The sequence below is a fragment of the Cryptomeria japonica genome, chromosome 11, assembly GCF_030272615.1.
Source record: "Cryptomeria japonica chromosome 11, Sugi_1.0, whole genome shotgun sequence".
Classification (NCBI taxonomy): Eukaryota; Viridiplantae; Streptophyta; class Pinopsida; order Cupressales; family Cupressaceae; genus Cryptomeria; species Cryptomeria japonica.
Window position 1 is genome coordinate 195581408 of NC_081415.1, and position 18460 is coordinate 195599867.

General features: G+C 35.9%; 1 protein-coding gene across 1 annotated transcript in view; it reads left to right on the top strand.

Moving 5' to 3' along the window:
• The window catches only part of LOC131044009 (ABC transporter C family member 2), a 179415-nt gene that overhangs the window by 25263 nt on the left and 135692 nt on the right, over nt 1-18460 (top strand). The window contains exons 3-6 of the mRNA XM_057977273.2: nt 5506-5545; nt 12186-12348; nt 12530-12644; nt 12743-12823. Of these exons, the coding sequence (XP_057833256.2) occupies nt 5506-5545; nt 12186-12348; nt 12530-12644; nt 12743-12823 (399 nt within the window). The remainder of the gene's footprint in view (nt 1-5505; nt 5546-12185; nt 12349-12529; nt 12645-12742; nt 12824-18460) is intronic.

The following is an 18460-nucleotide window of genomic DNA, read 5'->3' on the forward strand; positions in this document are numbered from 1 at the left end:
ATTTTCATGTGAAGAAGCTACTGTCTTAGAGCAAGGGCCCTACTGAGGTTGTTGACTTCATACATCCCTTCCAAGTGTTTGATCATTTCCCTGGCAGATACAAACTTTGATATGACAGTGACAAGATGATTCTTGACGGACTCAATTATGATCCTTCTAGCCTTGAGGGAATCTTTCTTGAACTGTTTCAGCTCTTCAGCATCTTCTAGAGGAGACAACCTTTCTTCTTCTACAAATTTCAGTAGATCATTCTCTTCAAGGATCAATAGAATACGGACTTTCCAAGCAGCAAAATCAATGGCTCCCTCAAGTCTATCTTCAGCCTTCAAACCTGACATTTTAATCTGAAAACAGACAACAGCTATATGCAACAATTGATTTGCTAAAATCAGAAGTTAGTGACACCTTGGCTCTGATACCATGTAATTTTATGCCCTAGGTTTGTTAATTAGATTTATATCCTTTGATTATGCCCTAGATTGTAATCAGATTTGTAGCATTTTAATAAGTCATTATTCAGTAAAAATAAAAAATGAAGTAAGTAAATAGGAGACAAACACACATACCTTGGGAAAACCTCCAAGGAGGAAAAACCCAACATTAAAGACCCACAGGTCAGATTATATATTCTCCTCTAAAATCACAAGTACAATACTTAGCTTCTTTGTCAGATCTGATCCTTTTGTATGGCAGATCTGCACTTCTAAGTTCTTCAAGTCTGTACCCAAACAGCCCATGTCCTCTTGGACAATTTGGCACAAGTCTGAACAATTTCGCACTCCTCCTTGAGAATTCGCACCTTATCAGGCAGAGCTAATTCGCTTTACTTGGAATTGAATGAGTGTGTTTGACTTGCAAGGTGTCTTTCATTTATATGCACCTTTAACTCTTATTTGCAAGTCAGCCTCCTTTAAATTTTGGTGCCAATATATTATTGTGGCGTGTGTATTTAGGAAAGCGTGAGGAATAGGGCTAGGCATAGACTTGGGGTCACATTACCCTTGATAGGGCCTAGACCTAAAAGGGTTCGGATGTTGCCTTAAGGCAATCCGAACCCATATATAGCCCTAGTTACAAACAACATAAACAACGGACATATAACAATTTGAAGTTAAGCTCATATCATTCCAGTTGACCATGCAAGGCACACTTACAATCAGCAAGAGGCTAGTGGTATGGACTAAATGAATTCCACACAAATGCATTCAACAAATTCTTCCATTCAATCTAATCAACATGAAAGCAAATGAGAAGTAGAAACCATGATACTTGTTGAAATAATACATTTCACCATAACTTCAATGAAAAGAGTATCTCATTTGCAAGTCTTTAACAACAATTTCTTCTCCTCCTAATCTATTCTAACTTCTATTCTATCTTCTATTCTATTCTGCTCCTACTACTATTAACCTTCACAAATGAAGAGCTTGAACCTTTTATAATGCTCTCAATACAATTCAATGGCTTAGATCAATTTGAGGTCAATGGTCGAGATTTTACAATAAAAACCCTAATCAGGGTTTGTTACAACAAACTCAATTCTGGCCAATGAAAGAATTACAACATTTTGACAGATGTCATATCTGGAATATTCGACTAATAAATAATAAGGGTAGGTGCCTCGAAGTTTGTGCCATTATGGATGAGTTAGGTTCATTGAATCAAGACATGCTGATGTGAAACTTCTTTGATTGGTGGAGGTAGTGATTGGGATGCCACCTCGACATTGCACATGTAGACTTGATTCATCATCATGAAGGGATGTTGAGAGATATCTCTTAATACTCAACATTATCCAGTTTCAATAGTGATGATGATTATCTTCTAACTTTGATTAACTCTTCTGAAACTATCCTCTTGAATGCCGAGATTGTGGAGGTGCAAGGTATAGATTTTGACTTCCTCTTAGTTTTGAAGTATTGATGTTGCCTTGGAATGAACTCTTGATGGTCCAACTGCTTCTCTACTTTGAAATTCCTTCTCGGTGACTCCCTTCATGTTGTTGGTGTTGTGGTTCATGTCCTTGTGTAAGTGAATGCTTCTTATGTAATCACCTTCCTATGCTTGTTTATGAAGTTCCCTTGAGGATATCTTCCTTGTATCTTGATCTTGATGTTGAAATATGCTCCTTGAGAGACTAGTTTTAATCCTCCTCCAATGTGATCCCTTTGATTTCTTTCTTCATCTCTTGCAAAACAAACAAATGAGCATCAAACACACATGATATATAACCTCTATAATCTCTTAATTTGACATAATTTCTGATTTTGTGTGATTTGCAAGTTTGATAAGAAGATTTAGAGAGAATTATCCTTCATGGAGCAATTGAAGTGTTTTTTCGCTCCTAGAGAGGAGCACTTGAAGTTGCCTACGTACTTGATGCACACAAACTTGTCATTGAACTTGCTTTCACTCGTTTCCCTTCATTCTATGGGTTCTAACATTGAGTCTTTTAACCATTTATTGATGGAAACATGACAAACTAACCTTAGGGAAGGCTTCTATAGGAATTTCGCTCTAAGAGTGGAGCACATGAAGTTCGCTCCAAGGTGGATGCACTTGAAGTAACCCTCTAACTTGCCCTTCATCATCTCAACTTCAAAAATATTCTTTTCTAAGCATGTGAAGACGTCAAATCTGCTCAAGGGAATTATCTATAAGTAGTTCTGCATCTTATCTTGGGCAAATGAAGCAAATTCGCTCCAAGGTTCATGCACATGAAGTTCGCTCCACAACCCATGCACTTGAAGTTTGCTCCAATTTGCATGCACATGAAGTTCGCTCTTGAAGACATACACACGAAGTTCGCTCTTGAAGACATGCACATGAAGTTTGCTCTTGAAGACATGCACATGAAGTTCGCTCTTGAAGACATGCACATGAAGTTACTCTTAAATCTCGCCTTTCATTATCATCTTAACTCAAAATCACTCTTTTCTAAGCATCAAATCGGCTTAAGGCAAATAATCTCACATCTTCTCTTGGGCAAATAAGGCAAATTCACTCTCATTTAGGAGCACCCGAACCTATGCACTTGAAATTCGCTCTTAGACACATGCACTTGAAGTTTGCTCCAACTTGCATGCACTTGAAGTGAATTTCAAATCAAAATTGAACTCGCCCTCAATCACTTCATTGTTTCATCAATTCAATCTTTAGGTCTTTCAAACCTTCATTCACAAAAACATGTCAAACTTACCTCATAAACTCCTAAAAGGAAAGTTTGCTCCTATCAAAGAGCACATGAAGTGAACTTCTCTCCAAAGAAGGAACACTTGAGGTGATCTTCAAATCAAAATCATGCTCACTATCTTCACTCATGATAACTCAAATGCTCCAACTCGCACTCAAACAAGGCTTCTAAGGCAAATTTGCTCCAAAGGTGACGCACATGAAGTTTGCTCCTGAGGTCATGCACCTGGAGTTCGCTCCTGAGGACATGCACCTGAAGTGAATTTCAAATCAAAACTGTAACTCTCCTTCGCTCACTTTTACTCACTCTCTCAACTCTAATGCGTCATACCATGCTCAACATGAAGTCTTAGGAGGAATTTTCACTCTGGGGGGAGAGGCACATGAAGTTCGCTCCACAAGGTGTGCACTTGAGGTTCGCTCTTAGAGTGGTACACCCGAAGTGAAGTGAAACTTGACACTTAGTGATTTTTCACTCACTCTCCTTCATTTCATCCATTCGTGTTTGTTGAAACTAGGCTCATGGTGTGTTCTAGGAACAACTTCGCTCTCAACTAAGGGCATTTGAAGTGAATTTCGCTTCTCAAGAGAAGCTCTTGAAGTTTTTCGCCCTCAACCTCAAGCACTTGAAGTAGCTTGAAAGCACACTTTTGAGTTGAGTCTTATTACTTCATGCCTTAGTTTATACTTCTATACACTATAAGACCTCAAAACTCACCTCGAATATGATTTCACCTTCAACTTAAGGCAAAAGGAGTGTAATCCGCTCTGAGAGATGAGCACTCGACGACGTATGAATGCGCACTCAAAGACATATTCACTCCTGAGAGGGAGCAAAGGAAATCTTCGTGTACTTAGTCAACCATTTACTCATATCACAACTCTTCATTTCACACCTCACACAAGACTATCTACTCGACTCTTGGCTTCTTGATCATCTATTCCCCTTCAATGCAAAGGCTAATAGCTAAAGACTCTAACACTACCCTGGAAAGCAGAAAAAAAAAGTGGGGGTCCCCATTTGCAATGGGGCGATGTGTGGGTACCTTACAACACTTACTAGGATTCTATCTGTTGGCATCATTTTAAGCCGCACACTTGCTATGAAATATATGTGGCATATGACTTTGATTTACATAGATATGGTTCATAACTGTTGAAAATAACAAAATGCTTGATGTGCATCTGGTTTGATTGGCATATATGACTGCTCTAAAACATATCAAGTCTTTGTTGGGAATAAATGTATGGGTATTCTTCCAAGAAAATTAGAAGGATAAAATGAATCAGGGTAGGATTAAATGATCATTACATGAACAATTAAATGGAGAAATCTAGAATACTCAAATGGGAATGTTCGTGACACTTTTACAATCAAGCATTGGATTTGCTTCAGTGTATGGTTCAGAATAAATATAAATCTAACATACAACATATTTCTTGCAGAGATAGATTAGTGTACAGTGAAAATATAAGTTTTTAAGGGAAACCAAGGATTTCAGAATCAAAAGGAGCAAAATTAAGGTTACAAGTGTCAATGAACAAGCTTTTGCAGGGATAGAGCTTGCAGTGAGTGCAAATGGAGATGGCCCCAGTTACCTATTATAAATTTGCTGGGTATTAGATGTAAACGCCTGCTGTTAAAGGGCCGTCTCAAAAGTCTAATATCTTATGTTTAGCTCTTGAATTTGATGTCCAATAAATGCATAATTTGTGCCTGGTAGGGATGTTATAAATTTTTTTGATTAGAAATGGCTACACAAGTTCAGAAGTGGGATAGAAAGTTACTAGCTAGAAGTTTGAACGATCTGCCAAAACTATTGAAGAAAATGAACCACAATATTGGGTTACAAACTGTAAAGACAGATGAACTTATGTTATCCATACATCCAAATAGAACACACTAAGATACACTAATACACATTAGTCTACACTAATGAAGTGATCAGAGAAGAACTTGCAAATTTTAATGGTTATCTGAGAGGGCTTGGGAGATATACAAATTTATCTTTGTAGCACTGCAGTTTGACTGGAGCATCACAAGGCTATATTTGCTTTTAAAAATTTGTTGTTATTGATATACAGTGAGCAGTTGGAATTATCATTTTATTATCTCAGAGTAGTTTTGCTTGCACCATATTATGCATGCCTCTTTGTTTCAAGCTAATTCCATTTTATCCTCATTTATCGTTGCAGTTGGAATTATTAAGGGCAGTGGGTTGTGTGTGGAAGATTAAATAAACATTTAGGATTTGAAGAAGGGTAATGCATTCTAATTTATTCCTTATTATGGATTTTTGTTAATTTTTGCAGGTCCGTTCTATATTTGTATATCAGCGAGATCATATGCCAGGTCTGTGGCTTTATCGTTCAACAGATCAATTAGAGCTTTAACATTTCTTGTGTTTATAATTCACTTGGTTTAATTTGAACTGACATTCTTAAGGCTCTAATTTATGAATCTTGACAACTTGAGGTTACAGTTTCCTTTTCACCAATAAAAGATATCCCTTTGAACAATCATCCCAATGAAAAGAATTGCTAACTATATCAGATTTGTTAGTCCTGGTCAACAATTTCCTTGGATGTAACCACGAATGTAATAAAAACTGACATACTACATCTCGTAAGTATTTGGGGCATCTGTAGTGTACTATTATTTAGATAATTTAGTTTTTGTGGGATTTCTCATCACATGGAGTATTTTCCTACTCAAGTCATCAAATTGGATAACCAAACTGTAAATTCTAACTAGCTCTTTCCTTGGCAGCATCTAAGATCGTAAGAAACTGACATACTAAGTCTTGAAAGGAATCGGTGCTTCTATTGTTATGACCCCAGTTTTTTTTTGTTTCTATCTTTGGTTACTTACACATATGTTCTGTATATTGTTAATGGAATCTAATTAAATAATCAGCACTAGGGTTTACTTATGATTGCACTAATTTATAGCTGTAAATGAAACAATCAACAACACTGCGCTAGGATTTACAGCTGGGGACAAGAAAAGAAAAATAGTACTGCTTGTATTCGGAATCTTGAACCAATGGAAACTGTTAAATGTGCATGTTTAACATCATTTATTCCTCAGACCCTTGCACAACAAGTTTATAATCTTACTTAGAACTTACAAGAGATCCCTGGTGATATAAATAGGAGTTTATTATCTGGTATGATCAATCTACTGTCCTCTACTTATTTCTGGCTTGGGCAATCCGAGTCAGATCTGGTTGATCTCTCAAATATCTTTGATAGCAATGTATAGGGGCGGCCTGTAACAGACTGGTGACCAGCAGCAAACTTCCTGGATGGTGGTTGATTTGTAGAAGTGTCTACTGTCCAATGACAGATGAAACAGAGTAATCCAGGTGTTCTTAGGTTTGTAACCAATCAGCCCTAGTGTTCTGCAGCAAATAATAGTGGTCAACCTATAGATTTGGGTGGAATTCTTGGAAATTTGTTTGGTGTTAGTTGACAATGACCTCCTTCCAATGGCACCAGTTTCAAATCCTTGAATGCTGTGATTCAAAGTCCGAACTGGAAAACATCAGAATCAGGTCATTTGCTGGTCTCTCTCCTTAGGTCTGCTGCATTGTCCTAACACTTTATTCACTGTTCTGATATGCCTTGTGACAGGTCTGTAATGTGGTGGCACCCTGTATGTAGGTGTGATATAAATCAATACTGAGGAAATAGGATTCAACTGCACTGAAAAACAGAAAAATTGGTTAAGGGTTGTTGTCCCAAACCTGAAGGAGAAGCTGAGGGTTTTGTCTCAGTCTCCCAATCAGGTACATGCCCAATTTTGTTAATCAATGTTTCCATATCCAAAATAAAATAAGAGATTTGCATAAATACTTGTCCAAAAATCAAGTGGCATAGCAGGTCGGTCACCAAGAGACTTTGGTGCCCAAAAGTAATTCAAAAATCAGGCTGGCTACCAACAATTTTTTTTGTTATTTATATTTATTTTTTTAATTTGATTTTTAAATATATATAATTGGTGCTTAAAAGCACCATTTAAAATTTTTCTGACCGACCAGCTAAAAGGGGGATATGATAGTCCTCCCTACCCTCAAGCAATTTCAAATTTGGATGCTCAAAAATCTCCACTCCTTCCAAAATAGCATTCTCAAGTGGAAGATTCTTCCATTTCACCAAATGTTCAGGAATAACGTTGTTTCTCAGCTTCTTTTCTTTCACATCAATGATGACCTCTGGTTCTAAACTCAATTTTCCTTCATCATCAAGTGGTGGCAGCTCAAGTGACGGCGTAACTTGCTGTCTAAGGGCTTTCTTCAAGCATGATACGTGAAATAATATGAATTCTGCTGTTGACTGACAGCTCCAGCTCATATGCAACCTCACCAATCCTTCTTATGATCTTATAGGGTCCATAAAATTGTGGTTCAACTTCTCAGCACCATTTCCCTTGAGGGTAGATTGTTTTTTGGTTTGCTGGTTTTGGAACATTTGCTGGTTTTGGAACTGTTGTAGGTTCTTTTTGAATGCTTTCACAATGTTTAAGCATTACCAAACCAAATCTTTAGCTCCTGGTACTCTACTATCCGAGGGAATCAAATCCATGAATGAAATAGCGTCATAACCATAAAGTGCCTTTAAAGAAATCATAACTATAGACATGTGATAATTAGAATTGTAGCAATACTCCCCAAGGTGCAACCACTTGATCTATGCTGTTTGCTGGCCTGTAACAAATTCCATGATGAGATATTTTCAAGTGGGGTCATGGCTTCTAGTGGGATGGATTCCACTAATTAATGTTGAGCTTGATGTAGAGCTGGATGCCATTGTATTTAACTTGCAGCATATTTAAAATTTAAATACAAAAAATCTAAACAATGATTTGAATACAAAAATTTATAGTAAAATTCATATAGAAGATACATTTCTAATTTAACATGGTAGTTGATTAGCAATGCCATTATTAATGTAACCAAAATAACATGTTTTTGACTTAAAAGTTAAAAGTCTAAAATTTATTGATTTCACTAAAAGATTGGCATATATCAACAATAAAATTGTTTAAATTAAATTCATTGCACGCAAAATTGTAAATAATGCTTACAACTTTGATATTAACTTACAAATTTATATGATTGGTTAAAAAAAATCTTCCAAAAGGAAAAATCCTCAAAATCTGCTCCACTTCGCTCAAGGATGCAAAAATGTTACGTGAGGAAGATGTATGGGCATGGGGATTTAAAAATTAAGTATTTTCACTATAATTTCCATGTATTTTATCCGTTCAGAAAGTTTTAGCATCAAACTTGTGAGTACTTGCATGAGTTGGGCAGCAAAACTCATCGGAAGTCATCTGCAGATAACTGTGAGTTAACATGGCGAATACTCGCCCAGCCAAATAATCAGAAAGTTTCTGCGAGTTTGTAAATGGTGCTACCAATATCAGCTGATCTTATGCAATATTTTTCTATGCAATTTATAGATCATTTGATGAAATTGATTGAAAGTTTCAACAAATTTGCTTTGTGAAGGAAGGAGGCTAAGAAGAATCATTATTACCAATTCTTTGTCATTTTATTTCTGTTCAATGGCTAGTAATTGATCCTTAATGTCTTCAAAATTTCAACAAAAATATTGTTGAAGAATTTCCTCTTTTTGCAGTTTGAGTGTAACATCAATTCTTCAAGTAAGATACCTTTGCAATATCAGCAATCTTATAATTATTTTAAGATTATTCCTCACCTCCGCATGATATATGAAAACATGATAAAAACCTTTTTTATAATAGATAAAGTGAACACCATCAATGATCAAAGTCCTTAGCTAAACATATTGCAGTCTGTTCTGCTTGATTCTTATGCAATTTCTTACTGATAATCCATCCAATTCACCACATTATAATATTCTCTACGAATCCAACGAATGTTTTTCAGATTCATTGCCATCCAATTCAACATGTTTAACCTTTCTTTATAATTATTAGGAGCATATATCAGGCAGACACCAAAATTTTTATTGTCCACATGAAGATCAATGCACACAAACCCTATTACAGGGACAATAACCATGGGTAACAATAGTTGAGCCCAAAAGAATAGAAACCCCTCCTCCTCTTCTTTTCACATGCTTTGAAAGAAAAAAGTTAAACCTCTAGGCCAGATAACTTGACATGAATAGCCTAGTTTAAACCCAATCAATGTTCAGGGATATCTAAGATATGTTCTATTCATGTTTCAGATGATTTGGTGTACCACAAGCTAAGTTTTCAAAGTTTCAAAGTGTTACAATTTGACTGGCATGCTTTGTTTTCACCTGTAGAAGTGGTTATGCATTTGTGACAGCAGAGAGTTGTGCATTTCAGCTATATAAACCTATGTGGACACTCTACATATCTCATAAGTGATCAAGGTTTCAAGCACATGAAGTTTCTCCATGTTTTCAGTACCGCAAGCAGTTCAGTATTGTTTCTCTGGGTTTCTAATCGTTGATGAGCTGATAGCACATTGTCTTCATACTTGTGTAATGTTTCTTTGTGTTTGTGCCACTTTGAGAGGCTGCATTGAGATGTTTTTGGGCCCAGTTGAATCTTGTTTTGAACAGAAATGTGTTATATGTCTTGGCATGTGTTTTGTGGTTGACTGGTAGTGCACTACACGGTTCACTTACAGCTGACCTAATTGATGTTTTGATTAGTTGCAGAGGGTATGTCCTGTGGCCGACTGATAAAACAATATATCTCATCTACTTGATATATTTTGTGAAGGCGGCTTGTTCTCTAAAGAGTTCCCAATAGGTTCGGTAGGTTCTAATCCACTTAGATATCTCTTATTAGTATTATTTATGTCATCAGAAAGAGCAAGTTGATTAGAGGCACTTATAGTGATATTCATGCAAGGTTAAATACCAGAAGCAGTAAGAATGGCCACATATTCTTGAATATCTTCTCTTGGTATCTGAGGAGGCTTCATCTCAATATCAGTAGAGTTATCTAAAACCATCTTTCCACTTGTTGACTATTTTCCAATTGTTGCTTATCAACCAAAACAGTGTTACTAGTATCGTTGTTTCCTAGTATTGGGCATGCCATTCTCTAGTAACTATCCTGTTAGCAAAAAAAGCTAATCCAAAAATTTACAATTTTTTTTGACCTGTGAAGAGGGATCGTGATACAGTCACAAAGAGCTACATTATGAATTAAAGAAATTGAAAACCCTCACATTCACAGGTGGGAGGAAGAACTGGTTGGCTTCAAGTTTGATAACTTCTCTCACCTGAGGCAATATAAATGAAAATTTTGGAGGTACATTATAGTCCTCAATCCATTTAGGAGAGGAGGAAACATCTTCTGGATTGAAAATATAGGCCAAAGTGAAGGCTTTGAATAAAGGCCTACCAACATTTCAAAAAGCTCTAGACAAAACAATTTCCTGCATATTCTTATTCTTCAAGCAGACAAAAAAGGCCTTTTTGAAGCGTTTGATAGAATGAAACATGAAGACCCAATTTCTTACCCTAGATTGACTCAAATCAATCATCCAAAAACTTTCTAGTTGGTAAAACTTTGGTATTTAAGCAAACAAAAAAAGGCCACAGATTTCAATTTTTCTTCTTCCTTTTTTTATCACATTACACATGATATCATTTGGTTTCAAGGTAAGAAATGCGGACTCATCATTCAGGTCTTCATCCTGGGGCAATGCAAGAATGGACCTTCATTTTGCACATCAAATACAGCGTCTTTGCTAACCACAGTATTTCCTCCAGAGACCAAGGCATCTTTTGAAGGTTTTGCATTGTTGCTGTTATTATTTGCAAGGTATTACACAATAAATGAATAACTGCCAGCATCCTATGGAAAATCCTCATGCAGGCTACATTACTCCTGCCCAAAAGGCCTCAAACATCTAAGCAATAACTTGTCAAAACCTTAAACCCTGATGCTCAAACCAAAGAAATGGATTTTCAATATAAAAAGAAATAGCAAACAAAATCAAGCAAAACAAAGAAAAGAAATATAAAACAACCAAAAACACTGAAGCAAGAACAAGAAACAAAAAAAGACATAACCCAACAATTAGAACTATATACAAAGATGATCCAGAAGCAACCGCCCAGAATGGAGAGAACAACAGAGGGTGACCTTTTGTCTTCCCCATCAGAGCAGTCCACACCCAGATCTCAATCTTGATCTGCATTTATTTTGAAAGTATCAAAGTACTTTTATAATATAAGTACATAAGAGTTACATTTCTGATGATATATTATCTAGTCTAAAACAAAGCATTGGCACTGTAGCATTGCTAAATGTATGTCCCTTGCACAAGTGTGATGACAGAGCTAGTTGTAGATGAAAAGAACCATGCAGAAGTGTGATGGCAGAGCTAGTTGCAGATGAAAAGAACCTGTGAACTTGAGATCTGTGTATAGTTTCTGGTCATCTCAACTGAAGGACCTCTTAGAGTGAGGTGGGGTCTGGATAGAGCTTCCCTAATTGTATTAAAGACTATAGCCTTCATTTTATTAAGGATTACAACCAGCTGTTTACGATCACAAAACTGGGCGAGGGAGTAAAGTGATATATGATGATATACTTTTCTTCTGCTTTGTTTTTCAATATTTAATGTTGTACCCCTGAAGTTTTGAACCTGGACTTGTAAGTTTTCAAACTCGAACCTCTGCATTAATTACCTGTATGCCCTAATTGCCTACTTAAACATAAACCAAAAGCAACAGTGTAAACTATAGGTGATTGCCTGTATGCCCTAATTGCCTACTTAAACATAAACCTCTGCATTAAGCCATGCCATAGCATATTAAAAAGATAATATTTGTAGTTTAAGTCCTAAATTTTGATTCAATTGTGTAATTGATGAGACATTCTCTCATAATTGCTTCAAATGTGACGTTACAAATCTTTGACTGATAAGTTTTTGGGTATGTTAATATTTTTTCATGAAATATGAAACCAAAGGTCTTACTATTTGGAAAATATTATGATGTTTTTGCAGGTTGCATTTTGCATATTGTTGCTATTTTATATTCCCAATTTGGTCCCTTATTCAGGATACATTCCTGTTGAGAATGGAGCTTCCACTGTAGCTTGTGCAGAGTATGAACCTCTTCCAGCTGGAGAGAATGTTTGCCCTGAGCGACATGTGAATTTCTTTTCCAGTGAGCTACTTTCCATATCTTGTGTATCTTATGCGTATTTTATTACTCTTCTAATTATTTAGCATGTTGAAAAGTCTGGTATTGAAATACAATACATTGTTATTTTCTTGACACTTAGTTTTACCAGGTATGCAACAGTTATTCCTCACATATAAAAGTTTAAATAAATGTTTTATGATAGGAATCTTTTTTAGCTGGATGACGCCCCTCATGAGAGAAGGATATAAAAGGCCTGTTTCAGATAAGGATATTTGGCAGCTTGATACATGGGATCAAACTGAGACTCTTTATAATAAGTAAGCATGTTCTTCTGCTGGAGTGGATTTGGGTGTTAAATGAGCTTTTTATTGCTGGTTCTTTGTATTCAATTTGAGATGAAAATGCACTTTCACAGCTTCCAGCGATATTGGGAAGAAGAATGCAAGAAGCCAAAACCATGGCTATTAAGAGCATTGAATAGTAGTCTAGGAGCCCGGTACAGAATCCTAACCTATATCTATTTTGCTTTCTGTCAAATGTTTTTGGCATCTTCTTGATTTTGTCATCAGAATTGATTTCATGTTAGTATCAAATGAATTGATGAAGTTTCTATGGTGCGGGTTTGATTCCTTTTGATGTATAATCATGTTGCTGAATGTCTTCTTACATTTCTATTGACAATCTGAAAATATGCATGTCTTGGCAACAAGGCAAATATGATTGTTAGATATGTATGATAGTATGGCATGTTTGTGACGTTTGTGTAGAAGGTGGAAATATAGTGAAGTAATTGCAACAAATTTTCCTTATGTTCAATGGTGTTTATGGTATGGGGATGGTAGGGAATGGTGAGATGCGTTTTAGGGATGGGAGTCTGGGGGTCCATTTTTGGAGGACAGCAGAAGGCAGAAGTATACATACATGCATGCACATACTCATGTATATACATATATATGGAAAGTCAATTTTTTAGAAGCTTAGCCATGCATGGCATCAAAATTCAAATTTAGACATTCATATAATATATTAAAGTTGATATTCAATGTTCAATGACTTAAAATAGAACAAAAATAAAGCTAAGTTGCCAGATTCTGCAAAAAATCCCACAGGTCCTGGTTCGGTTCGCACCAAATACTGGTCTGTTACAAATTCTCCTTAAATTCTGTCAGGGTTCGATTTTGGTCCAGGAAATTCTCTTAGAGGAACCCTGGCCGAATTTTGACGTATTTTGGACGAATTTCAGTGCCAGCGGCAGAACCCGAGATGAATCTAGGTGAAAAAGACATTTTTTTTAACTTTTTTTTTTGCCTAATTTAGTCTATTTGACCCTCCAACCCTAAATTAGACCACTAAAAATGTCAAATAGGTAAAACCTATCTCATTTGTTCAGTGATGGCTGATTGTTAATGTTGACATTATTATTTTTGAACATAAACATTGATATGGTGGTGTATTTTTGCATTTTGCTATGTTATTTGCCATTTGGACTAAAAGTCTACAACATTAATATATATGGTGGTGTATTTTGCTATTTATTCGCTGCTGCATATATGTATATATTTTTATTTTTTTATTTCTATATGTTTTTGTACGGACGAACCCAAAGCGAACCCGAACCCACCCCCCCAAAAAATGAACGAATTTGCGAACCTGAATCTCGAACCCGAATCCGAACCAGCAACTTAGAAATAAAGAGTAGGAATTTCGTTGTTTTCATCACAAAAAAGGCCCCAAGGATATTAAATCACAAATGAAAAAATGACCAACAATGGGGATGCAGTAAGATTAAAGAAATAAAAAATGTTGATTTTAAAATCTTAGATTAACAGTAAGAACAAAAATCAGAATTGTATCTTTGATAATGTTATTTCCAGCTTATATTAACCTGTAGGTTAAATGATTAATAATGAACATTTAAACAAACATAGTAGAAGTTGAATGCATGAAACAACATAGACACAGAACACAAGTTACCCTGGGAAACCTCCCTCTTGGAGGAAAAACCCAGCATGAAGTGATCCTCAGATCTGATTATAAATTAGATGTAACATTCTGAGTACAACACTTATCTCTTAGGGCTGATGAAGATGATCAAACAGCAATCTGTTTTATGCTCCTTTGATGGCTAGGTCTGCACACAAGATAGTCTTAGATTTGCACTTTTATCCGCACCAGATCTGCACTTTTGGTGCACTTTAGGTCTGCACCAAATCTGCACTTTAGTCGCACCTTAAGTCTGCACCAAGTTGCGCACCAAGTGCACACCGATCTGCCCTTCATCCTTGCATCTGCACTTGCCTGCACTGCACTCTCTGTGCACTGATTTGCATTGCACTAGCCCGCACCAAGTTGTGCATCAAGTGCACATCCATCTGAATGATAATCTCGCACCTTTTCTGGATAACTTTGCACCTACTAGCTGAGATAATTCGCACATATGACTGAAGAAGTTCACATAGAGCAGAGAGGTATTTCACCTTGATGAATCGTATAAATGACTTGCAATTGTTGCTTGTATATATATGCAAGATGTGAGACCCATCTTTTGGGTCGGCTCAATAACTTTTGGCGCCAAACAATATTTTAGTTTACATGCCACATATGGGTCCTATCTTTGGCGCTTAAGTTACATGCTAAATGATATGACTTTGGGTCCATATGTTTGACTAGGTGTGGCCTTTAGTTTTGGACATAATACAATAAGGATAGGGTCCAGCCCTAAAGATTCACATAATATTGGAATAGGGCCCAGCCCTATTTATAATGAATTCTAATGTTGCCTTTGGCAATTAGAATTCACCTTTTATTTTGCTTCCTAGTTACAAAAAATCAACAAAAAAAACATAGTTGTAAGTACTGCTATGCCTTATTTGGGCTATCAATATCAAAATCAGCGTTTCTACAAAAAATGTACAAAAGTGAATGCAAAGTTGAGAAGATATTTGATAATTGATTGTGCAATATCAGTGAGTAGGACATAAATGTTAAAGATAAATCAAAATGACTTATATCATGGCAGCATAATTCAGTTTAGGATTGATTAGGCATGCCAAAAGTACAAAGCAATTCATTTGCTTGGGGTTTCATCAGAAAAAACTCAGGACAAAAACATTGCTTTTCCATCTGGTGCAGCAGAACACACTCCAGCAATCTTGAAGCTATGATCCGTGTTTTAAAGTTAATGCAAATAATTTGATTTCATTGACCTCAAAGCTTCTTTGACTACTTGCAAATCTGCAAGAGAAGATATACCTATTATGCCAATTTGTCTTTTCAAAGTCTGGTCCTTCCGAAAGAGATCTTCAATGATCTTGTTAATGTTATTGAAATAAATGTATCAAGTTCTTGCACCGAAGCTCTTGTAGTAGTCTTGCAAGAACCATCAAAGTAAGGAATTTTTAACTTGCCCATCTTCTTATAAAGTTCATGATTATGTAGCCTACCACCTCCAGCTCTACATGGTCTATTCCTTTCCGTGAAAGCCAAGTAATCTGGAACTGATATTTCAGCTTGAAATTCATCTCCCAATCCATTCCAATCCCTCCATACTTGCCTATGATATTCTTGATCAGTTGGTTTATTTTCTATTGGAGTGTTATTTCTTTGATTAAACATAAGAGGCCTAGAATTCACTGTTCCACTGAGTTTTTCCCATTTGTACTATTATTGCCATTGTTTCCAGCATTACCGTTTATGCCATTATTGTTTTGCATTAATTGAGCAACCATCTGGGTCATTTGTTGTTGTGATTGGGTGACAATGTTCATCATTTCCCACTGAGCTCTAGCCAAGTCAGTTAACATGTTTTCCACATTAGAGATTTCTGCTCTCCTTTCACCCATACCAAAATGATCCTCACTGTTTTGTCCGTCTCTGTCCCCATTATCCTGGCAACTGTTTCTTCTGCGTGTTCAATCTCAGGTTGAGTTTCAGTTTTGGGATTTGATCTGTTTCTTCTTAGGTATTAATGGTGTGTGCTAGGATCCGTTAATTATACCGAACAGGTTGCAATAATTTTTTGTGAGTTCTGATACCACTATAATGTATAGCCTTGGATTTTTTTTTGGGATGTTTGCTAAAACAGATGACAGAATAACATTGTCCCATTCATAGCCTTGGATTTTTTAAAGTATATTCCATTCATTGCTTTGAGGTTTTAAAAAACGTGCCATTTACATCACAATTCATAGCATAATATGATGATACAATAAACTAGACATGCACAACATTAAATTAATTCAAATACAGTGCATTACAAATCTGTTCAAACCTGTTACAATCCATCTCCACAGAGGAATAGTCAACAGCAACATGAAATCAATCTTCTCCAAGACCCTATGAGCAGCGATAACACTCCAGATTGCCTCCCATGCCAAGAAAATCTCTGGATAAGCACTCATATCTCTTCAATATGCATAAACAGTAACTATTGAACCCTTCTAAAGCAAAGAACATCAATTTAAACCCCTGCTGTTACTAAAACCAAGTGCTGGAATACAGGGGTGACTGGAAAAATAAATTGTTTAAATTGTTTTCTTCTCATACTTAGATGTTGTGGCCCTTGTGATTGTACTGATACTGCTTTGGCGTACTCACACTGTTGCTCACCTTTTGTCCTTACACTGTTGCTTTTGATATGAATAATTTTCCAAAATTTCTAGCCAAAAATGGCTATGTAACTACCATGAAGTGCAACACAAATAACAGCACATGTTGACATAATAAACATAAATTATGTTGTCTGTATTTTTGTATTCACAAAAATAGACAACCCCTTTAAAAGTTTTGTTAAAAAATGAAAATTTTACTCAAAGACACGCCCTTGGACTGACTTAATCCTTAGTCCATCCTCGATCCACGTTTCAAATTTCATTGCATTCTGAGTTCGTTTGCTATGTTTTTTCTTCAATTTCGGGTTTTTTTTCTTCCTGACTGCATGTGAAAATTTTTCCTTTGATTGCAAGTTTTATTTTTCTCTTGTTTTAGTGTTGTAGGGAAATTTTAAAACAATTACAAGTGCACTTTATTTAAAATTTGTTACTTGTAACTTACTTTTTATTTCCCTCTTGCTTTTTATGTCTTTTAAGTTGTAGGAACTTTTTGGACAAATTACAAGTAAATTTAAAATTATAAGTTTAAAAAGAACTTGTAATTTCTTTCAAAATTTCCTACTTAAGTGATTTTGAGATGTAAGAGGGATTTTATTTCCCTATTACATGTTTTGATGTTTTTGGTCACTTGTAAAGAGAATTTTATTTCCCTATGGCAAGTTCTTATTTTTGAGTTAAGTCATTAAAACTTGTAAAGGGGATTTTATTTCCCTATTACAAGTTATTTTGACATGTCTTCTTGTTCTTTTCTCTCACAAACCCGATTTTGCCTTATGAGTGGAAAAGTGAAGCAAAATTAAAACTTGTAAAAGGGTTTCTAAAACCTGATTTCATGTCTTTTGCTTGCATTTTAAATTTGTTATTTCTTCCTAAGAACTCGACTTGGTTTTTCTCCAAGGAGTTCAATTTTTTGAAGAATTTCAAACCGATTTTTGTGGGAGAATGCATTGAATGAAGGAGGCGTGGTGATTTTTATCCCTCTTTTGCTGGTTTATGGGCCACGTATTTCCCTTTTTGCAAGGCGTTTTTGCTGGTTTTGGAGCCATATTTTTACCTCCTTTGGAGCCATTTTTGCAGCATCAATGGAGGCGTTTTGGTCTCTCTAACCTAAACGTTTTGCTTCCTTGCTTCAACACATACCTTTGCTAGGCGTTTGGACTCATTCTTCCTCCTCATTGGATGCCATTTTTGATGTTTATGGTTGAAATCCGAGTTTGTTAAAAACGTGGCAAGGGTTTCAATGTTTTGGTTTTGCCTTCTATTTAAGGAGCTGATTGTTTCTTTCAAAGTTATTCCATCTCTTTGGAGGTCATCTTGATCAAGCAAGGTATGTTTTGTTTTCTGTTTTGTCTTTATTTTATTTTTGTTGAAATTCCTTGATTGATCATGGTAGTTGTTTGTTTTGTTCTTGTTTCGTTTTGGGTTTGAGAGAGATCTTCCCATTTCTATCCAAGTCTTGAATGCAATTTGAGAATTGCATTATCTTTCCCTTCACATTTTTCCCTCTTTACTTGCATTCGGGT